Source organism: Equus caballus, chromosome 11 (assembly GCF_041296265.1).
Source record: "Equus caballus isolate H_3958 breed thoroughbred chromosome 11, TB-T2T, whole genome shotgun sequence".
Lineage (NCBI taxonomy): Eukaryota > Metazoa > Chordata > Mammalia > Perissodactyla > Equidae > Equus > Equus caballus.
In genome coordinates, this window is record NC_091694.1 from 42,769,057 (window position 1) to 42,791,403 (window position 22,347).

At 42.9% G+C, this 22,347-nt stretch overlaps 3 protein-coding genes and 1 long non-coding RNA gene across 7 annotated transcripts in view; 1 reads left to right on the top strand and 3 right to left on the bottom strand.

Moving 5' to 3' along the window:
- Positions 1-1,255: 1,255 nt before the first annotated feature.
- Positions 1,256-10,140, bottom strand: SDF2 (stromal cell derived factor 2). Of its 2 annotated transcripts, none has more exons than XM_001504154.7 (3): positions 9,912-10,140; positions 5,921-6,117; positions 1,256-1,931 (listed from the first exon to the last, which is right to left on the bottom strand). In XM_001504154.7, exons 1-3 carry the CDS (start codon positions 10,060-10,062, stop codon positions 1,644-1,646), a joined length of 636 nt encoding a protein of 211 aa, XP_001504204.1. In that variant the 5' UTR covers positions 10,063-10,140; the 3' UTR covers positions 1,256-1,643.
- On the bottom strand, positions 2,106-5,839 carry LOC138916291 (uncharacterized). Its single transcript, XR_011423384.1, has 3 exons — positions 5,704-5,839; positions 4,873-5,092; positions 2,106-2,295 (listed from the first exon to the last, which is right to left on the bottom strand). It is a non-coding gene; the product is annotated as an uncharacterized lncRNA (long non-coding RNA).
- Positions 2,813-3,523, bottom strand: LOC138916290 (histone H3.3A-like). The gene has a single exon (XM_070227737.1). It carries the CDS (start codon positions 3,369-3,371, stop codon positions 2,958-2,960), a length of 414 nt encoding a protein of 137 aa, XP_070083838.1. The 5' UTR covers positions 3,372-3,523; the 3' UTR covers positions 2,813-2,957.
- SUPT6H (SPT6 homolog, histone chaperone and transcription elongation factor) overlaps positions 10,121-22,347 on the top strand; it is a 30,512-nt gene continuing 18,285 nt past the window's right edge. Inside the window, exons 1-9 of one of the 3 annotated variants that reach the window (XM_001504156.7) lie at positions 10,121-10,531; positions 18,434-18,565; positions 19,346-19,504; positions 19,602-19,678; positions 20,037-20,229; positions 20,470-20,554; positions 21,189-21,462; positions 21,840-21,941; positions 22,192-22,308. In XM_001504156.7, the coding sequence (XP_001504206.1) occupies positions 18,457-18,565; positions 19,346-19,504; positions 19,602-19,678; positions 20,037-20,229; positions 20,470-20,554; positions 21,189-21,462; positions 21,840-21,941; positions 22,192-22,308 (1,116 nt within the window). In that variant the 5' untranslated portion in view covers positions 10,121-10,531; positions 18,434-18,456. Of the gene's footprint in view, positions 10,532-15,190; positions 15,262-18,433; positions 18,566-19,345; positions 19,505-19,601; positions 19,679-20,036; positions 20,230-20,469; positions 20,555-21,188; positions 21,463-21,839; positions 21,942-22,191; positions 22,309-22,347 lie in introns of those variants that run through there. The other 2 variants (XM_014742214.3, XM_014742209.3) reach the window with 2 other exon arrangements.

Here is a 22,347-nt window from a genome sequence, read left to right on the forward strand (position 1 = left end):
AAAGCCCCCCAGTACACAGTTGTATATCCTAGTTGTGAGTGCCTCTGGTTGTGCTAAGTGGGACACCGCCTCAGCACGGCCTGACAAGTCGTGCCATGTCTGTGCCCAGGATCTGGGCCGGCGAAACCCTGGGCCACCAAAATGGAGTGCGTGACCTTAACCACTTGGCAACGGGGTTTATTCACCTGATTCCTATCACTTACTTTCTTCTTCCTCCCCAGACTGTTACCACCCTACTCCCAATTACCTCAGTAGCCTGAAACGTTGATTTTATCATTTGTGTACTTCCTTCTGGAGAGATCTCAAGGGGTCAACGTTACTGAAGTGGAACAAAGGGGGAGAGGGCAGAGAGAGAACTCTACGACTTCATGGCCTCAATTTACTGAGACAAGTCCTGGTAAAAGTGTCTAAGTTTTTAATGTCATGGGCCATGTCTGGCACAGACCTGGTATTCCCAAATATTCAATGTTAACTCCCTAAAGCAAATAGAAAAAAAAAACCCCAGAAGTTTCTAAAGATAAAAAGACCTGCTAGTCACTGAAATTCCGGCAGATGGCAGACACCTCTGTTCACCACTACCATACTGGAAGGACAGAGGAGGCAACTTTCTAGAACTGACAGCAGACGAAAGGAAGAAATGAGATGAGCAGAGGACAACAGTCTCCTACCTCCCTTTCCAGAGAAAGAGATCCCTACATTTATCCAAAATAGAGTAGTTATTTTCCAAGAGTTAAACACAATTGTAGTGTAGTAAAAAGAACATGTGCTAGACACAACTGGATTCCTATCCTCAAATTATTTACTAGTTTTAAGAATTCAGGCAGTTACTCAACTTTTCTGTTCTGCATTGGTAAAACTGTAGTACCTACCCTACAACATATCTGTGAAAATTAAATGACGTTAGATCTGTAGTATGGTGCCTAGTATTTCACAGTGAAAAAATGTTGGTTCCACTTTCTACCTCTGCCCCTTCTTCTCAACTGCACTAACAGAGAGTAAAATATTTCATTGGCTATTTACTAAGCTGTATTCTTTGAGGGTCTTTAGCTATAATTAGTCAAAAATCTAATAAAGATGAGGTGCCGAGGGAGAAGTAAAAGTAGAGAGAGAAAAAGTTTGGATGCAAGTAAGGCTCTTTTTCAAAAGGGCCCACACCAAAGGTAGGATCTCAAAAGAGTGATAGTAATGACTCTTAGGACTCAAGGATTAATCAGGTTATGAAATAGTACACCTAATAAAATGACAATGCAGTGACTAACAATAAAATTCTTTTTTATCATTTTGGAGAAAGAAACAGGAAAAGTCACACCATTAACAATCCATGATGCCAAGCTTCTGGAAGTAAAAATGTCCCAGCTAGGAGGGATGTCTCCCTCAGTTTGTTTTATCAATATGAATAAAAAGTATCTGCTCCTTCACCAGGAAGTCCTGTACTCAAAAAGAACTGACCCAAGTCTAAGAAAACAACCAATTCAAGTGTGAAGGGTTGAAGCTTCCAAACACAGCCACTTTTTCTGTCGTGCATCTCCATCTCAGTGGTGACATGGCCAATGCCCAGGGAACCTGTGGCAAGGATCCCAGGGTGAAGTAGAAGCAAATGTCTATGAACACTGTGTGGTGACAGTGGCTTACAGCCTCCAGACTCAGAGCTCTGCGTGGTGGGATTCTGCCTTCAACAACTCACTGGGCTTCATGAAGATGCCTTCCATGGCTTTCCAGTAATTGTTCTGGCTTGGCTGGGCCATGCCATGCACCTCTTTTTGCCCACTAATGGGTCGACCATATTGTTCTCCTGTGACAGACAGCAGAACCTCGGTAGAAGAATGCTTGAATCGCACCTCACCATCCCTCACCCAGTAGGGCCCATTACAGAGCACTGTCCAGTCATCCAGATAATCGCCTTCACCTTCCTCACCAAAAGCACTCACCTCCTGCAAGACACAGATAGTAGCAACATTAGCATGGCTGACACACAGGCTTGGAAAGGAGAGGGAGGCAATGGGAAAACATGGCTACCCAAAAGTGAAAAATGAGAGGCTTTCCAGTGTTATTTAAAAATAAATTAAATAGGGGCCGGCCCGGTGGCGCAGGGGTTAAGTGCGCACATTCCTTTCTGGTGGCCTGGGGTCCACCGGTTCGGATCCCAGGTGCAGACATGGCACCACTCATCAAGCCATGATGTGGCAGGCGTCCCACATATAAAGTAGAGGAAGATGGGCACAGATGTTATCTCAGGGCTAATCTTCCTCAGCAAAAAGATGAGGATTGGCAGATGTTAGCTCAGGGCTGATCTTCCTAAAAAATATATAAATAAATAAATTAAATTAAATAAACTGTGGGAAATAAGGGAAAAAAAGACAAAGGACAGGAAATCAGTTGCCATAATATTATGGTCCAAACTTTTATTTTGTAAGTACTCCTATATTCAGCTTATGTTTTCTAATGTTTTCCTTTTTTAGTTCAGTGTATCTTAATAGCAAACTTACAGGAACAGCACAGCAGACAGACAACACTAAAAACATGTACTTGCATGTAGGACAACTCAGTTAGAAAAGTATAGTGAATGGATGGAATCTACTGTATGCTACAAACACCATTTAGTTGCCGTCAATAAGAAATTTACTTGTTTTAAAAAATCCAAATGCTGGCATTGTCCAGAAAAATTTAACAGGTTTATTTATAATTGTTACAAAGCAGAAGTGCTGAAACTTGTTCACTGAAACATTTTGACTTGCATTAACTCTTTATGTCCCTGCACTTATAGTAAAAGTTCACACACAAATGAAAATGGAAAAACGGCCAATGCCTGATTTCTGTCGCCTATTTTCCCACTTGCAATCATATCCTTAGGTACCTTCTGACCCCATGGAAAAAAAAATCTAATGTTCAGAACTACCAATAACAGGAAGAGCAATTTTTTTTTTAAAGACTGGAATATTTCCCATCATAGTGGATTCTTAAGCACATTCTCCATGTATGTGGCGTGCTGCTAGCTGGATGTCTTTTGGCATCATCATTACACATTTGGCATGGATAGCACACAGGTTGGTGTCTTCAAAAAGGCATACCAGATAGGCCTCACTTGCTTCCTGCAAAGCACCAATAGCTGCGCTTTGGAAGCATAGATCTGTTTTGAAGTCCTGAGCAATTTCTCGCACCAGATGCTGGAAAGGAAGTTTGTCAATCAGAAGTTCAGGGGACTTCAGATAACGTCTAATTTCACAGAGCACCTCAGTACCAGGCTTGTAACAATGAGGTTTCTTCACCCTGCCAGTAGGGGGCACACTCTTGCAAGCGGCTTTTGTAGCCAGTTGCTTCCTTGGTGCTTTACTACCCGTTGATTTGTGGCCAGTCTGCTTTGTACCGGCCATGGTAGAGACCTCTTTACTTACCCCCCTTCTCCTTCAGCTGGAGCTCCACGAGCTGGAGGCGGCACTGGCATTAAGAGAGCGATGGCCTATGTTTTCTATTATAGTCTTAAAATACTTTATAAATCTCGTGCTTTGATTCTAAATATTCCTGCCTCATTCCTTTAACTAGATTTTAAGTGACCTGGTGAGAAACACAAGTTGGAGAGGGGATAGGCTCTGGAGACACGCAGACCTTAAATCTCAGCTCCCTCTCTAGCTGTGTAACTCCTTTGAGGCTTCATTTTCCTCCTCCATAGAATGACAATATCACCTTACAGAATAATTGTGAGAATGAAATAATAAATTTTAACTGAACAAATTATAGCAGATTCTACCTTCTATTCCTCTACTAATCCCATTCTCCTTAAGGCCAAATATTCAGAGTTTCTATCACAATAAAAAAGTTACTGATTATTTCAGAAATATTACTTTTAAAACACACTAATAGCAATATAATTTTAAATGATTAAAAAGCGGTCATTTGGAAATAGAGTCTATAAGACTAAAGGCAAAAAGTACTGCACATAATTAACAATTCTACTATATTTGTATATTGGAACTGAACAAATAAGTAAATGGATGACAGTGACGGGAGCCAAGCATCTCACTGTTAGAACGGGAATTTACAAATAAGCAAAGGGAGGAGGCTAGAATGATCCATGTGGTAATGGATTAGAGTTGGAGACACCAGTAAGAACTTATGTTTAACTTAATATACATACAGATGGTTACACATATAAACATTTATAGATATGTATATATATGTATACACACATATTTCTTTGTTCTGTCAGGTGAGAGGGACTAAAAGAGACAACACCCCAGTAGCAACGAGCTCATGTAGGGCCCAGATCTTGGTTTGTAATACCATTCTCCAAGAAAAGGAAGCAGGGTTCCTTGGAGAAATAGGTGATTCTAGGACTGTGGCAAGAAATACACAAGATGAATTTGGAACATCTTTTAGTGCCAGAAAGTAAGAAAGTATTAAAACACATCCACACACATACACAATGATGGGAGTATGTCAAATGGACACAGGAGACAACTGAAAGAGCTTCCAGCAGCCAAAGTTGGAACAATTTGAGCAAGAAAATAAAGACAGTGGTATTGAATTATAACTCAAAGTATAAAATAAATATCCACGAGTCCATATTGATATAAATAAATGATTGAATAAACAAAGAGTAAAGAGACAAATCTCTCATGCAGAAGAATTCCAAATACATTATTTAGCTACTCCACCCTAAAGGAGAAGCATAACTCCTTTCTTCTTAAGTGTGGGCCGTGCATAGTGACTTCCTTCCAAAGAGTACAGTATGAAAAGGGGGGAAACAAAAAGAATAACTTTACAGGAAAAGACTGGCAACACTACTTCAGCCAGGTAACCAATAACAATAGTTATAGTAAAATTATGTAGATAGTATTTACACTTGATACCCATGTGATAAAAATGGCACTTTACCTCTGTTGTCTTCCTCCCAAAAATCTTTAGAAATCCAGTCTAATCAGGAGAAAAATATCAGACTAATTCCAATAGAGGAGCACTCTATAACAAACCTGACCAGCACTCCTCAAAACTGTTAAGGTCATCAAAAACAAGAAGAATCTGAGAAACTGTCACAGCCAAGAGGGGCGTAAGGAGACATGACAACTAAATGTAATGTGCTGTCCTGGATGGGATCCTGGAACAGAAAAAGGACAGCGGTAAAAACTAAGGAAATCGGAATAATCTATGGACTTTAGTTGATTGCTTTATTAACTGCAGTTAACTTTAGTTATCACTTTATTAACTGCAGCAAATTTACCATACTAACATAAGATGTTATCAGAGAAAACTGTGCAGAGTCAGGGTGGGAGGGAAGCAGTCATTAAGGGTTCCACATGCCCCCAAAAATTCAAGGCTTAAAAAAGTAGCAAAGGGGCCGGCCCGGTGGCACAGCAGTTAAGTTCGCACGTTCTGCTTCGGCGACCCAGGGTTCGCTGGTTCGGATCCCAAGTGCAGACATGGCACCGCTTGGCAAGCCATGCTGTGGCAGGCATCCCACATATAAAGAAGAGGAAGATGGGCATGGATGTTAGCTCAGGGCCAGTCTTCCTCAGCAAAAAGAGGAGGATTGGCAGCAGTTAGCTCAGGGCTAATCTTCCTCAAAAAAAAAAAAGCACAATATCTAGTTCATTTTCCCAATGTGGTTGGCATCATTAAAAAATAATAATTTTTATTGCAAGTTTGGAAAACACTGGGTTTCCTTATTGCAGGATTTATCAGGACAACTTATGATATGTTAACGTATACCTATTCTGTTTTTTCCTCCTCATTTTTTGATTTGATCCAGATGTAAAGTCTCCATTTGGACCAGAAACAATTTCCTTCACACTTGTAAGACAAAGCCAGTTCTCCAGGTCTGCACAAAAGAGAACGTCTACACCTGAAAAAGAAAGGGCTAAGAACCAAGATATCAAAGAACTGAGTAATGAACAGAGCAGCAATGGTCCACAGGATGCCACCTCACCTGGTTTCCAGAAAGAGGTGAAGTGAAGTGGTGACTATGGAGGTTTCGGCCAGTGTTGACATGTGTCAGCCGGATGGGCTGGCCACATCTGATGGGGGTTCCCCTCTCACACACTGTGGCAGTCTTCCCCCGTATCCTCCAGTAACTATTGCTGTCATCCACAGAGGTTACACCTGTCACTGACTGCTGCCCACTACCTGCAGTCAAAAAAAAAAGAAAAGAGAGTGAGCTCAACCTGACCCCTCTCTTTCCTATGGCCAATAACGTGCCCTGTATCATAAAATAGGTTTGGAGGTGTGGGGAGGAAACCCTATGTTTGGTAATATTTCCTCTTCTACAACATTAAAATATACATATGAGAAATACTAGATGTATTTATGTAGTAGTAGTAGTTATATGATAAACCATATTTAAGAGTGTACCAGGGGGCCGGCCCCGTGGCTGAGTGGTTAAGTTTGCGCGCTCAGCTTCAGCCGCCCAGGGTTTCACTGGTTCAGATCCTGGGCGCAGACATGGCACCACTCGTCAGGCCATGCTGAGGCTGCGTCCCACATGCCACAACTGGAAGGACCCACTACTAAAAGTATACAACTATGTACTGGGGGGCTTTGGGGAGGAAAAAGCAGAAAAAAAAAAAAAGATTGGCAACAGTTGTTAGCTCAGGTGCCAATCTTAAAAAAAAAAAGAGTGTACCATATCAGAAAATCCCAAGAATTTGCATGAAAGGGCACTAAATAAATGAACACGTAGTTTTTTTGAAGCACAGGCAGTGTTTACCTGTATATACTATCCTGGATAGCCCCTGGTATATGTCAGGTATCTAATCATATAATTTTAACATGTTTGTAACATTATTCAATGATTACTACGTATGACAATCAAAAATTTTTTTTTAAACATTTTGTTTTTTTCCTTTTTCTCCCCAAAGCCCCCCGGTATACAGTTGTATATTCTTAGTTGTGGGTCCTTCTAGTTGTGGCATGCGGGACGCTGCCTCAGCGTGGCTTGATGAGTGGTACCATGTCCGCACCCAGGATTCGAACCAACGAAACCCTGGGCCACCTGCAGCAGAGCGCGTGAATTTAACCACTCAGCCAGGGGGCCAGCCCCGACAATCAAAAATTTTTATCACATTTCACCAGTTTCGTTAAGACCACTTTTTGCTGTCAACTTTAATCTAAGCAGGCATTACAGTTCCCAAATCCTGTAAGTGACCGATCAATGCATTATAAAAGTATTCTTAAGTCATCTAAGTTTGATTAATACTGCCTCATGTAGTACAACTGCGCAGGTTAAAAGGTACTGGGTTAAACACATAGCTCCAGGCTTAAAAAAAAGGAGGGGCTCGCCCCGTGGCCGAGTGGTTAACTTCATGCACTCCGCTTCGGCAGCCCAGGGTTTCACCAGTTCAGATCCTGTGCGCCGACATGGCACCAATCATTAGGCCACACTGAGGCAACGTCCCACATGTCACAACTAGAAGGAACCACAGCTGAAATATACAATTATGTATTGGGGGGGATTTGGGGAGAAAAAGCAGGAAAATAGAAAAGGAAAATACACAAATAATAATTGCTAGTTAGCTAATGTATACTGAGCGCTTACTAGGAGTCAGATACCAACCCAAGCCTTTTGCCTGCATGCTCCTATTTGATACATGCATCTATTCTCTGAACTAGGTATTATTATTACTATTATTATTATCCCCATTTTACACTGAAGTGTTAGAAGGGTTGAACAGTATGCCCAAGGTTACACTGCTCCAAGAGACAGTGCTGGGGTTTGAACCTAGGCCACCTGATTCTAGAACTCACACTCTTAACCACTCTACCACACGGCCTCCCACAAAGCTGTATTTTCTGTCAAGCTCCCCCAAACAGGCCACTTTTCATATTAACTCCGGGGATATTCTCTTTCCTAGGCCTCACTCATTACTCAATTCTTTGAAAGCACTCCCTATTTCCCACTTTCCTCAGTTACTCTCACCTACTTCTCCCAGCTTTGCCTTCAGTCCCCCAGTCCTGCCTGACCATAGCCTTCTGATGACACTTCCCTTTTACCACAGTCATCTGCGGGAATGTTTGTAGCTAAACTACCAGCTTCTCTTTATTATTTCTTCCACTCAGCTCGTAATGATTTTGTTACGTCTTAAAAAAAAAAAAAAGGCAAACCAACCCACCCTCCTTACTTCTGGGTACTGCTTTACAGTTCTCTTGGTCCTCACTACCATGATGCTTCCCTAAATCATGATCTACACTTTGTCTCCTACTTTTTCACCTTCTATTCAACTCTCCACTTCCTCTCCCATCCTTAAAGCTTGGGATTACCCAGGGTTCTATCCCTGGCCCTTATCTATTCTTAAATACTTGTGGAGGATCAGGACAAAAGCATTCATAAGTACTTCAACAAGTTTTTCAAGTGATTCAAATTGACACCAGATTGAGAACTGCCGTTCATCCTGGGCAACCTCATTTTACTCTTTCCACATCTTCAACCACAACCTGTACAATCCTGTTGTACTTAACTCTGTATCTCTGGCTCAGCACAGATCTCTCTTTTGAGCTCCAGACTGGACCTGGTTCTCACTGGGCTACCCATCAGGAGCACGTGAAGAGAGCTTTTTAAACCTACAGATTCCTACTGGCAGGCCTCTCTCCACTCACATTCTGATTTAGTAGATCCAAAGTAGGAAACTAGATCAAATTAAAAAGTAATAAGCCTGGGGGCTGGCCCCGTGGCCGAGTGGTTAACTTCACACACCCCACTTCAGCGGCCCAGTGTTTCACAGGTCCGAATCCTGGGCGCAGACATGGCACCGCTCATCAGGCCATGCTGAGGCGGCATCCCACATGCCACAGCTAGAATGACCCACAACTAAAATATACAACTATGTACTGGGGGGATTTGGGGAGAAAAATGAAAAATAAAATCTTAAAAAAAAAAAAGTAATAAGCCTGACACACAGTAGGTGTTCACTGAATGGTTACTAGGATTATTAAGACATCCCAACAAGGACAACTCCTTTCCTAGTCTAACTGGTCAGACAGGTTTTGGGAATCAGGAACCACAGACTAGCCCCCATCTGAGAGAACTCCTTCCTTTCTTAGCTAATAGCATCATCAGTCATCCAAGACAGAAATCTAGCAGTCATTTTAGATGCCTCTCACATCTCATAAGCTACGCTTTTTTCTGTTTTTCGTCTTTGTTTTCTTTTAACTTGCTGACTAGTTCACTACTGTATCCAGGCATATATTAGGAGCTCATTAAATCTATACTGGATGAATGAACCCACAATTAATGAATTATAAATAAACCCACAAACTAAGCATTTTCATTTGTTAAGTTAAAAAGCCCTCTAAATAGTTTCCTCTCCAATTCCAGTGAGTCCTTTAGTTTAAGCTCTTTACAAGAAGAAAAGTAAGGTTTCAGTAAAAAGAGGCCAAAGAAAAAGAGTTGAAGTGCAAGTGTAAGATGCACAAGAGCTAAAAAAGAGTCATAGTCAAAGAGTGAGCTCTTGGAGTTTGAAACTTCAAAGATACGGCACTTACTGTAACTTTCTACATGTCTGTCTCCCCCGCACTGAGTAGTACCAGCCTGGAGTAGCTGAAAGCAGGCTATGAACCTGAACATATCTGGATCAAACCCTGTCCTTGTCAAACACTAGGCGCAAGGCTTTGAGCATGCGAATTATTTCTGAGTCTGTTTCCTCATCTGTAACATGAGATTAACAGTCTCTACCATGTATGAAAGTTATAAACCTGAAAAAGTATATATGTAATGTCCCTGGCACGTAGCTCACCAAACAGAAGCTGGTATTACGATAAAGATGCCTTTGGACAACTCAATTCTCCGACTCTCCGCCTGTAGATCTCAGGAACCTCCCCCAGCCTCCCCTAACCTCCCCAGACCACACCCCTCATCTTTTCCCTAGGCCCCGCCCCTCCGGAGCCTACCAGGCCTTGCCAGACCACCCGCACCCGGGAGGCAGTACCTGACCCATAGCGCACGTCGTGTGAGTGCAGTCGCACGTTGTGGCGCGTATTCAGTAGCTTCACTACAGAACCGCATGTAACGACAGCCAGATTGGACGCTCCCACAGCACTCCACAAACCCGCGAACAACAGCAGCAATACCACAGACATCCTCGCTGTAGCGCGGAGCCCCTAGTCTACGAAGAAAACTCGGCCCCTCCCCGGAACCGGAAGCTGCAGGCGGAACCACAGAGAGGAGGAAGAAGAAGCCCTAGTCTGGTCTTTATGGTTCTTTTGGCTAGAGTGGCCGGAGGAAGCCGCTAGGCCTGGTTGCTTCCAATCCCTTCCTTCTGTTCCCAGGGCTCTGTGACAGCTGCCTTCCTGAACCGCTTCGGCCAGTTTTCGCGCCCCCCGGGACAAAGCGCCGAGAACCCGGTGGGAGAAGAGAGCAAAAAATGGCCCGCCCACTCCCAGTGACAGAGAGCCGGAAGTGACGTAGCACGTTGACGCAGCAGCGGCGGCGGTGGCGGCGGAGGGGCCGTGCGGTGGGTCTGTACTATCCTTTCCCAGTCTCGGTTCGACGACTCCATTTTCCTCGGTGGGGGCTTAGCGCACCGGAGGAGCGGCGGGCCTCAGGCAGGTACAGTTCAGACTGGAAAGCGTGTTCCTCAAGTGCGTCAGGTGGGGAGCTAGGCTCCTAGGGCCTGGTCCTGTAAGGGAAGAGGCACTGGAGAGCCCTATGCGGGAAGAAGGGGGCCCCCGGCCTTCACTGCTCTAGGAGGGAAAAAGAGGACGAAAGTGGGGTAGTTGCTCAGAGTCTCAAGGCGTTTCCCAATTCTCTGCCACCCAGAACCAGTGAACTGGGCAGTCTATTGTATGAACAGGCTCCCTGGGATCCCGTCCTTCTCTCGCAGCTTCTGAAAACTGGGCCACGCCAAAGGATGGGGAATGGAGGGGACCTGGGGCTTCTGAGTCAGGATCAGGTGATCCAATTGTTTGTTCTGGGGATGTGAAAGCTACGGAGCTTTCATCAGCTTGGCCATGAGGCTAGAGGACGATGCCAAATTCCATCTTTTCCCATATTGTTGAGTAATAAAATTAGAAGTTTTTGTAGATGGCTACGTCCCCCAAACGCCTACCACAAACATCGGGATGGGCTATTAAGTCAAAACTTCCTTTTTTTCTAGTTTCTACCTTTTTCTCCAGGCACTCTCTTGAACGGGCTGGAGTGGTTCATTTCCCTTGGTTGTTGCAATAGCTGATACTTATTTTTCTTTAAGAGGATGCCTAAGCTCTCTGAAAATACGTCCGTGGAAATTCACTGTGGTATCAGAAGTAGCAAAGGAGGATTAAGTTACACTGCTGCTGTTAATGAACATATAGAGTGTAAACAATTTTGAATTTGATTAATTTCTTAGGGAAAAATCTCACTTCCACTGTTTATTTGAAAATTACTGGTTTTTTAAGTCTTTAGTGTGTTGATTACAAAAGTATGATTGCTCCCCCATTAGCTATGAATTTAGAGCCCTTTTCCATAAGTTGGGCTCCTTCAGCCAATACAAGTCCATTCTTATTCACTTGGATTGTGTGGCTACTAGATTAGATTAGTATTGTTACTCCCTAAAAGGTCTAAACCTCATCAAGGAATTAATCACATCAGGAAGTGGTGCAGTCTGGAGAGGTTCACTCACATTTTACAGTGCTCTCAGAAGACCTTCACAAGAAAGGAAGCCTACCCAGTATGGGGGAAACATACGGTCTTTCAAGGCACATAAATTTGCCCTTGCTCCTGTGTTCTTGGTCTCAGTAAATGGCACCACAATCAGAATCCTGTGTATAATCCTTGGATCCTTCATTATTTCCCGATAAAATCAATCACCAGATCCTACCTCTGTTTCCATCAACATACAAATTATGTCCTGGTATCCCTCTCATCTCCCACCAACTACCATCCTACTCTTTTGCTATCCCTTCACAGCCAGATTTCTACCTGTGTCAACTTTCTTGACTTTTATTCATTCTTCAGCTTACATGAGTCTGGCTTCTCTTCTGACTACTCCATTGAAGCTGCTCTTGTCAAGGTCACCAGTGACTTCTGTATTGCCAAATCCCACGGATACTTTGTTCTCATCTTCCTCAGTCTCTGGAGTATTCTACACAGTTTACCCCTTTCTTAAAACTCTCTTCTCTTGACTTTGTTGACGCTTCACTCCTGAATTTTCCCCATTTCTCTGGCTGCTACTTCTCAGTGTCCTTTACTAGCCACTTTTGCTCTCTACCTGAGACCTAATGCTGAATTTCCTTCAGAGTTCAATCCTGGGTTCTCAGAATGCTGCTTTTAGGTGATCCAGTCCCATGGCTTTAATTACCATCTGAAAGCTTGCAACTCCCTAGTTTAAACTTCTAGCCCAGCCCTCTCTTCTCTAGGTTCAGGAATCACACACAGAATGCCAATTTAATAGCTCCATTTGGATGTCTGTTAGAGATCCTATACCTAACATAACAAAAAGAAAATTTTGCTTTTCCCTGTCGTCGTTCTAAACCTGGTCTTCCCTGTCTCACTAAGTGGGCTCCCGTAAGTTGGGCTCCTTCAGCCAATAGAAGTCCATTCTTATTCACTTGGATTGTGTGGCTGCTAGATTAGATTAGTATTGTTACTCCCTAAAAGGTCTAAACCTCATCAAGGAATTAATCAGGCTCTCATCTACATGGTTACCAAAGCTAGACCTCTGGGAATCATGTTGGATTCTTCTCCCTTACTACCTGCCTTCCCCGAGTCTTTCAATAAGTCCTGTGACTTCTACCTCCAAAATGTATTTCAGATCTGTCTTCTATTTTCCATCTCCACTGCTACCACCATGTTCCAAACCAACCATCATCTTTTGCCTGGACTCCCACAATAGTATCCTCAGTTTTCCCTACTTCCACCCAAATCACCCTCCAGGTAGAAATTTTTACATTTTTACATCCCCCTCCCTTTCTCATTCTTCTGCCTTCACCATTCTCTGGTCACACTGGCCTTAGAATGTCACCTACCATAGGCCAAGTTCTTGCCCACCTATTCTACCAGGTACCTCTTCCCTTGGCTCTGTATACCATATCCTACCCATTCTTGCTATCTCAGCCTAAACTCACTCACTCAGAAGTCAGGGTATTTATTTCCTTCCTAGCACTTATAGCAAGGTTTATTATATTCGTTTGTGGTTTGTCTCCTGCACCAGAATACAGGTATCCTGGGGGCAGGGACTTTGTCTTATACATACCTAGTATGTAGTAGGTACTCATTAAATAATTTTTTGTTGAATTAGCAAGTAAATTAAGTCAGTAGTGCTCTTTTATACACTGGTTCTCTGCAGGGGCTTCCCAGCACCTTGTGAATAGAGTCTAAAATCCTTAAGTTAAAATCCTACCAAGATGTATATGACTTCACCACCAACTCATTATGAACCCTACTCTCTCTCCCCAAACTGGCCCTCACTGTTACTGCCACAGAGCATCCTGGGCCTTGTTCTGGGAGAACTCTTCTCAAAAACCACCACTCCTTGAACCACCTCCGAAGAAACAGCTCCTCCACTTAGCCAATTCCTCTTCACTCTTAAGCTTTTTATTTAAAGTTAGTTTCTCAAAACCAGGTTAGGGTCCTCTATTACAGCCTCCCATGGTACCTTTGTCATCAATTCTTTAAAGACTTTCTATACTTCTAGGTCAGGGGTCCTAGGTCCTAGCCAAACTAAGCCTCCTGGGTCAAATTAGGCCACTCCCGTTTATCTACATATTGTCTATGTCTGCTTTTGTGCTACAATGGCAGATCTGGCCTTCTGTAGTTTGCCAGCCCCTGTGCCAGAGCAAGAACTGTATGTTTTCCAGTGTGTAGCACAAGGCTCGAGAACTGTTACCTCCTCCCTGTGTTGCCGGGATTCTGAATCTGGTTATGTATTTCAATTGTTTCTGCTCTTCTTTTGCCCTTTTCTTGTTTCCCCAGGAAACATAGAAAGAAAAGGGATACCTAATATTTCTAAATTACTTACTATATGCACCATTATTAACAGTAATGCGTTTTATACCCTGGCACTGAAAAGATTCTAAGACTGTTATTTCGTATAAGTAAGGTGTGCATGTTAACATGATTATAGGTGGAATTAACCTTGCCTGTATTTTAACATCTTGACTTGGTGTGATTAGGATTTTTCGTAACAGTGTTCTGAATCCCAGATTTAAAAGAACTTGTCTTAAGTGGACTCTGAATACTTTTATTTACTGAACTTAGAGGTTTTTGTATTCCAAATTGGGTAGTCACTCGTGAACACCTTTGGACTAGCCCTAAGCCGTTGCTCATAAATTATAGAATGTCTTATAGTTTGAGCTCCACACCAGACTTCTGGAGCTTTTCCCCAGACCACTAGGCCTTTTCAAACCTAAGCCTTTGCTCATGTTGCCTTTTTCCAGACTGTCTTCTTAACTCCTCTCAATTCAAGCATCACCTTTTCTGAGGCATTCTCTCACTTGTCTCTTCATGCTACTCTCATAGTCCTGGTTCATAACTATCATATATCATTTATTATGCTTTTTTGTAACTTTATTTACAGGTTTTTTTTTTTGAGATAGATTGTGAACTCCGCCAGGGTACAAAGCATGTTTTACTCATTTTTATATACCCAAGCCCTAGAATAGAACTTGACCCTGAAAAAAACAGTAAACATTAACTGAAGCTGCCGGTGGAGGGAATTAACAGACATCTCTTTTTGTTCTGGTCTCTTTTTAATTGCCTCCTACATCATCTTGTTCAAAGGGCGGGACTGCTGAGGGCCTCCCCTGTGGCAATCTGATCCCAGCTCCATTCCTCTTGCAGAGAATGTCATGGTAACTGCCAGCCTTTTCCTTTGAGCCACATCCTATACTGCAGCTGTGCTTCCACCTGAAGAAACCTTGTTCATTCACCTTCCCATTCCTCATCTAGATCTATTTTCGTAGTAAATTTAACCCACAATCTGAATATGAGGAAAATTCAAGAGCATAAGTACTAAATACAAACTCCAAACTCCATCAGGCTCATCTCAGATATCATACATTAATAATATTCATGTCTACTAAATAGGGTTTTTGTTCTGGAATAGTTGCTACTTGCCAACCTCAGCCTGCAGTGCTGCTGCAGCACCCTCTGCACTCTAGGTCTGCAAGTTGCTGCAAGTCAGGATTGCTTCTGGCATACTTCTTTTAATTGGAAATCTTGGCAGTGAGCTAGATTGGAGGCATTCCCCAGCTATAGCACAACATGTACTTTATTGCTAACCTAGGGAATGGGAGAAAAGGTGTATGCAGCACAGCGCACCGGCTGCCTCCGGGACAGAAGAAAGCTGTTGTTTTCATCAGGTAGGGTGTCTGTTTCTCTTGTTCAGTAGGCTGTAGGCTCATCTGATCTGCAGGAGCTGGCATTTAATGTGAAGATGTTGAGGGCTTAAAAGGCTGAATTTGTGGGTCTGATAGCCTAATTAAAGCAAGCTATGTGCGGGGGCTGCTGTACACAAATCTGTTTTTAATGGCTCGGTTCAGGGCTGCGGGTTGGGGGGGGTGTGGTGTCATAATTAGAGCCCCAGATTTAATTGGCAGAATTTTAGATATTCACTTTTGGCAGTACTCAAGCTAAATGATCTTAAGGATACAGCTCTTGGGGAAAAAAGGGCATCAGTCTAACCCTAGGGCTTCCTATATCATTGCTCTATGGGGCCTATACAACGGTGTAGTGTAGTGGCTCTCAAACTTTGTATCTTAGGACCCCTTTATACTCTTAAAAACAGTCTAAGACTCCCAACGACATTTTGTTTATGTGAGTTATATCGATGTTCATGAGATTTATATATATTGATGTTTATCAGATTAGAAATTAAAACTGAGACGTATTAAATCATTTTAAGGTAATAATAAGCCCACCAGAAAAATGTAATCATTTTGCAATACACAAGTATATCAAATCAACACATTATACACCTTAAGCTTAGACAATGTTATATGTCAATTATATCTCAATAAAACTGGGAGAAAAAAAATAAACCCATTGCAGTTTAACATAAATAATACCTTTTATAAAAAACAACTATAATCTTCAAAACAAAAAGTGTAGTGAGAAGAGTGGCATTGTTTTGCTTTTTGGGGGGCAAATCTTTTTAATGTCTGCCTTAATAGAATACAGCTGGATTCTCATATATGTTTCTGCATTCAGTCTGTTGTGATACTACACATCGTATAACCACTGGAAAACTCCACTGTACGCTCATGAGAGAAAGGATCTCAGCTCTTGCAGTTGTTTGTGTCGCCTTGAACAGGTGACTTTATCTGAGTCTGTTTCCTCATGTGTTGAATGGAGAGAGAAGTGTGCTGTAATTCATAGGACAGTGTAAGGGTTAATAGGATATTTGTTAGGCGTCTGAAACTTGGTAGGTGTGTGATAAATATTATACCTCAGTGCACATTTTTTTAAATTATTTTAAGTATCCAGGAAAGGCCTACATTAGTTTTGGTTGGGTTTTGTTTAAGTGTTGTGAGTTTGTTTTCCACTTCTCTTCCTGTGCCTGCCCTATACCTGTGATAATACGTAAACTTACTTTATGGTCCTTATATGCATTCATCTCTCTCTCGCTCTGTCAGAAGTCAACTCCTTGAGAACCATTCTGTTTCTCTTCAAATCCTCAGCTCCTAGCAGAGTGTATGTATATAGTAGGCATTCAATAGAGTTTGAAAAGAAATAGTACCTGAAAGCTCAGCGTAAAATTGAACATAAGACCATGTCATTGCCCCTCCCTTTCCACCAGAACTCAGTATCTTTAGTTTTGTTTCCTTGAGCTCAATTAATCTTAAGTTAATTGGTTATGGTATCAGTTGATATCAGTAAGGCTAATTTTCAGGAGAATTAGAGCCACGGAACTTAAGGCGCCTTCTAGAGCTCAGACCATTTCAGGTAGCACTTAGCCACCCTCCTCTTCTCTCCCGTCCCACTGCCGTCTTTCACTGGGAAGGTGGCAACAATATGAAGAAGTAAGTAATTTATTTGACAGATACTTAGCAGTTCCTGTTTTGTACAGAGCACCTATAAGGATATAGCTTTCTGATACAGAATCACAACATGCCTTGTAATGCCTCTCATATTGCCATTTATGTTTTCATGGTTTTTATTAGCCCTTCAATTGGATGTGGTCTCTAATTTCCGGAAGCTTATAGTCTAAGTGGGGAAAATGGACATATACACAATGGACCATAATTCAGGATAGGGTGAGGAGTGATGCTGAGTTTATCAGCTGCCAGCTTCAGGATTCCAGAATGGAATCTTGATGTTATGATTTGGGTTATGTGTGCTGTTTCTTAAAGTCCTGTTTCAGACCCAGGAAACTCCATTTTATGGTTCTTGGGTTCTCCGCTGCCACTTCCAGGCTTTGGATGAGGCTGAAAGCAGGGAAGTAGAAGACAAAGTTGGGATTGGTTGGCACATAATTACAGGATGCTAGGGAAAATTAGGCCCAGGATTCAAATTCAAACTCAGTTAACATTTATTGAAACAGTAAGATAGGTTCTTTCCCCATGTCATGTAGTATTCTCAACTACCCTTGAGGTAGGTAGTGCTGTTGCCATTGTCCAGATGAAGAAATTAATGTTCAGACACATTCAGTAATTTGCTTGAGTTTATATACCTGGTAGATGATGGGACCGGGATTTGATTTCTACTCTTAAACCCAACAATCTTTGTGTTTAACTATGTTGGCCTTTATTTTGTAGGCCATGGACGTCTCTCTCAAACTGTTTTCAAAGTGCCAGGGAGGTAGATGATAAAAATAGAATTATGGTTCTAATGTTTCTAAAGAGGCCTCTTCTCCATCTAAATGCTCCTGACCAGTACTCACACAAGTGGGCTTAAGTTCGTGAAATGTTTAATCTATTCAATAGGATTTTCCTTTTGGCTCTGCCAATAGCCAGGTATAGTATATGAAAATGCCTGTCATTAAGTTGGCACTTACTATTTCCTAAACTTCTTATGAGTCACATAATCTCACTACTACCATATCCCTACTTATAATTATTCCTACACTAATTTCTTTCCTCTTCTGCCCATTCCTGCTCCCAAGTGGTAAGTGAGATAAAACTCTTTGGAAAGTGAGATGGTATATGTAGAGAAGTCCAGTATATGTAATCACCCTTTAAAGGTACACATGAGAGGAGTAACTGTGGGAGCAATGGAAGATGGAAGAGACAGAACCATCTGATTCATACCCTCTTCTCCCCAGGTGGAAGTGATTGAGTGGGCAAAGCAGTGGCATGTGGCTAAAAGGCTGTTTGTAGAAAGGTTTAAGAGCCCTCTGTAAAGTCATGTGTCTCTTTTTTTCTTAAAGGTTGGCACCTGAGCTAACATCTGTTGTCAGTCTTTTTTTTTTTTCTTCTTTTCTTCTCCCTAAAGCCCCCCAGTACGTAGTTGTATATTCTAATTGTAGGTCCTTCTGGTTATGCCATGTGTCTCATTTTTTATCCCCATCTTTCTTCATTCCCTTCTCTTCTTCAGGCAGGCTGTGAGAAGCTGCAGCAATGTCTGATTTTGTGGAAAGCGAGGCTGAGGAGTCAGAGGAAGAATACAACGATGAAGGCGAAGTGGTGTCCCGGGTCACCAAGAAATTTGTGGAAGAGGAGGATGACGGTGAGGAGGCCCCAGCCTCAAGCTTCTCCCCACTATTGCTAAGCTTTGGATAGTTGGATTCTTGCTGATGAGAGGCTCAGGCTGAGCACAGAAGTTATCACACATGAGGTACCAGCTTGAGAATTTTTAGTCATTCATAGAAAATATTTACTGAACATCTTTCTCCTGTATACCAGGCACTGTGCCTAGAACTAGGAATACGAAATAAAGATCTTGCTATTATAGTTTACATTAGTGGGAGGGGACAGACAATAAACCAATAAATTAATACATGTGTAATGTTTCCCTCTTTTAGAGACCTAGCAGTGTGGGTATTTATGCACCCAGTTGCTTATTTCTCTGGCCAAACCCCACCATTAGGATCATCATCAGAGTAGAACAATGAAATGGCTTTAAAGGTGGAAAGGGAAATGTAAGTTTTGTCAAAAGAATTATGGATGAAAGAAGGAATATAGCTGCTGAGTTTATAAACTGAGAGGAAAACAAAGGTTGTTGGTGGCTATAAAGCCTGTAGTAATGATTTGGAAGAACCAAAGTAATTTGGAAGATCATCTTGCCTAAAGACAGATGGTGCATGTAGAAAAGAGAGAGTCCTTTCCAGATGCTGCTGCTCTTAAGTCAATGGTCATGTTTTTGCATTTGTAGATGAGGCAGAAGAGTTAACATGACACCCAGGTCATTAGGTTCAGAGCAGATGGAGGATCACAGTTAAGCACGTGGCCCTGCCCCACCCTTAGCCTGTTTCCCAAACTCCATGCCTCAAACATGCTTGCTTTCCAGATGAGGAGGAGGAAGAGGAGAACCTAGATGATCAGGATGAGCAAGGCAACCTGAAAGGCTTTATCAATGATGATGACGATGAAGATGAAGGGGAGGAGGATGAGGGTAGTGACTCTGGGGATTCAGAAGATGATGTTGGCCACAAGAAGAGAAAACGCAGTGAGTAGTCTCTCCTCAGGTCAAGTGAGGCTGGGGTGGAAGTTGCAGTGGAGATGGGTCCTCTCCATCATCAGGGATAACACTTTGTTTTCTCCAGCATCTTTTGACGACCGCCTGGAGGATGATGATTTTGACCTCATTGAGGAGAATTTGGGTGTCAAAGTCAAAAGAGGAGTAAGTATCATTTCTTTATCTCTGTCCTTGTGAGTGAAAGAAAAAGCCCTTGAAATTCATTGATTCTTGGGGGAGGAGGCACATCCGGAACAGTTTGGGGAACATCAGAGAAGAGGCAATTGCTCAGTATCCTTGTGCTGTGGAGCCTAGAGTTGCATCCTGTATCTGGATGCCTCTCAGAGAAAGGCTTATCAAAGTTTCAGTGGTGGGCCTTGGGGCTGAAAGAACATCACTTAATGTGCTCTTTTCCTCTCCATTGGTCAGCGTGACTGGTGGGAAAATGGGACTAAGACTGGAGAGCAGGCATCCTTATGCCAGTACACTCAGACCCTGATGAGGCAGGTTTTCCCACCCCTAGCAAAAGTACCGACGTGTCAAAAAAATGTCAGATGACGAGGATGACGATGAGGAGGAATATGGCAAGGAGGAACATGAAAAAGAGGCTATTGCAGAGGAAATCTTCCAGGATGGGGAAGGGGAAGAAGGGCAGGAGGCTGTGGAGGCCCCCATGGCTCCTCCAGAGGAGGAGGAGGAAGATGATGAAGAGTCAGGTATGTGGCATCAGCCAGGGAACCCAATATTTGGGTGGGTGTTGGTATTTCCTAGCCCCTGGGAATAGGATGAGAAACCATTCCGCAACTGTAGGCTCCCAGCATTTGACACAAAGAAGTTACTTTTCAGGAGCCTCTCTACTCTTCTCCTCACTGGCTACTCATATAGTAGGAACTAAAACCATTCATTCCTGGCTCATCCCCTGCCTTTGAGCACTAATCTCTCCCATCCCTACCTAGACATTGACGACTTCATTGTGGATGATGATGGACAGCCTCTGAAAAAACCTAAGTGGAGGAAAAAGCTTCCCGGATACACAGATGCGTGAGTGGGGTCTGATACAAGGTGGTGATAAAGGCATTTGAGTGGACCCAGTCAGGAAGGAGGAGGTCAGAAGCCTCTGCCAAAAATGGAACATTCCCAGCTCTCAGCCATTTTGCGTCTCTACCTCAAATAACCTTTACTCGGCAGCAATTTCAGACTGCTCTTAAAATTCCTGAGAGCTCTCTGCATTCTAGGGGCACTATGGGATTAGGGTGGAGTCGCATATGGGCAAGCCTCCAGGCTCCCTCTTCCACATGCAGCTCCATCTTTATGTGTTTATATATTGGCCTTCTAAATATATTTTTATTGGAAGAAAGCTTTTGCTTTAAAGGAATACTGTAATGCCTTAGCAGAAGATGGATTCACTGAGCAGGATATGGATCCATCTTCCCTGTTGCTGTTTGATCCCTGTCACTGGCATGTGCCAAAGATGGGCTTTTTTATCCCCCATAAATAATAGTTTCCCAGAAATATCTCCCAGATAAGCCTTTATACCATAGTGAATATGCCTTTTTTATGTACCTCTCTCTTAGCTTTCCTAGTTCCCTTCTGGCAAGTAAAGTATCTGTGCAGGGGTTGCATTTCTCTCTTCTCACCAGAACCTGGGCCAACTGCCTCTTGCTCTTACCCGCAGGGCCCTGCAAGAAGCTCAGGAGATTTTTGGTGTGGACTTTGACTATGATGAATTTGAGAAATACAATGAGTACGATGAAGAACTGGAGGAAGAGTATGAGTATGAGGATGATGAGGCTGAGGGTGAGATCCGAGTGCGCCCCAAGAAGACCACCAAGAAACGTGTGAGCCGCAGGAGCATCTTTGAGATGTATGAACCCAGTGAGCTGGAAAGCAGCCACCTCACAGATCAGGACAATGAAATCCGAGCCACTGACCTGCCTGAGAGGTTCCAGGTAAGAAACCACCTGCCTCTGTCCTTCTGCCGATCTGTCATCAGCTGCCCTGAGCCTCCTTGCTGCAAAGGTTGTAGCAGAGAAATAGTCTGATGTCGAATGGTATCTAGAAAGTCGGCTTTGAACCCCATCTGACTGCAGGGTACAAGGAGTCCAGCCCTTATAGGAGGGAAGATAGACTCATGCTGCTTATGGTTCTTGAAATGGCACTCTTTCTTAAGTAAATATATGAAGTGCCTACTTCTTACCAGGATGCTGCTCTTCCAGGTTCTGGAAATGTGTGTCTGTGGGGCATATGCTTTTGTCCAGAAGTGGTGTACGTTTTACGTGGGATACAGGATAAAGTCAGTCTCACTCTGTTGTCTTATCCTGTGCAGCTTCGCTCCATCCCAGTCAAGGGGGCTGAAGATGATGAACTAGAAGAAGAAGCTGACTGGATCTACAGGAATGCTTTTGCCACACCAACCATTTCTCTTCAGGTACCCAAAAAAATATCCTTACATTTTGAATGAACCGGAAGCCACTTCATCAAGGTGAGGAGCTGCTCCTCCCCTGTCCCAAACATCTGTGTGCCATGTACACAGCATTATGTATACGTGCAGATATATGAGAGAGATTTTTCTAGATTTCATCTGATTGAGGTCATCCTGTAACTTGAAACAGTTTGATGTGTTCTAAGACAAGGCAAGTAACAGTGTTGTTGCTGTTCCTTTTTTCTTCTGACTATAGGAAAGCTGTGATTACCTAGACCGAGGGCAGCCAACCAGCACGTTCAGTCGAAAAGGGCCCAGCACAATTCAGAAGATTAAAGAGGCCCTGGGCTTCATGCGAAATCAGCATTTTGAGGTAGCACCTCAAGCTCTAGTGGCTGATTGGTTAGAAATT

Excerpts from the sequence above, each read along its gene's own strand:
- SDF2 (XM_001504154.7), bottom strand. The coding sequence starts at position 10,062 with ATGTCTGTGGTATTGCTGCTGTTGTTCGCGGGTTTGTGGAGTGCTGTG. Across the intron at positions 6,118-9,911 it reads CGACGTGCGCTATGGGTCAG|GTAGTGGGCAGCAGTCAGTG; the intron begins GTACTGCCTCCC and ends TTTTGACTGCAG. Across the intron at positions 1,932-5,920 it reads CACCTCTTTCTGGAAACCAG|GAGGTGAGTGCTTTTGGTGA; the intron begins GTGAGGTGGCAT and ends TGTGTCTTGCAG.
- LOC138916290 (XM_070227737.1), bottom strand. The coding sequence starts at position 3,371 with ATGGCCGGTACAAAGCAGACTGGCCACAAATCAACGGGTAGTAAAGCA.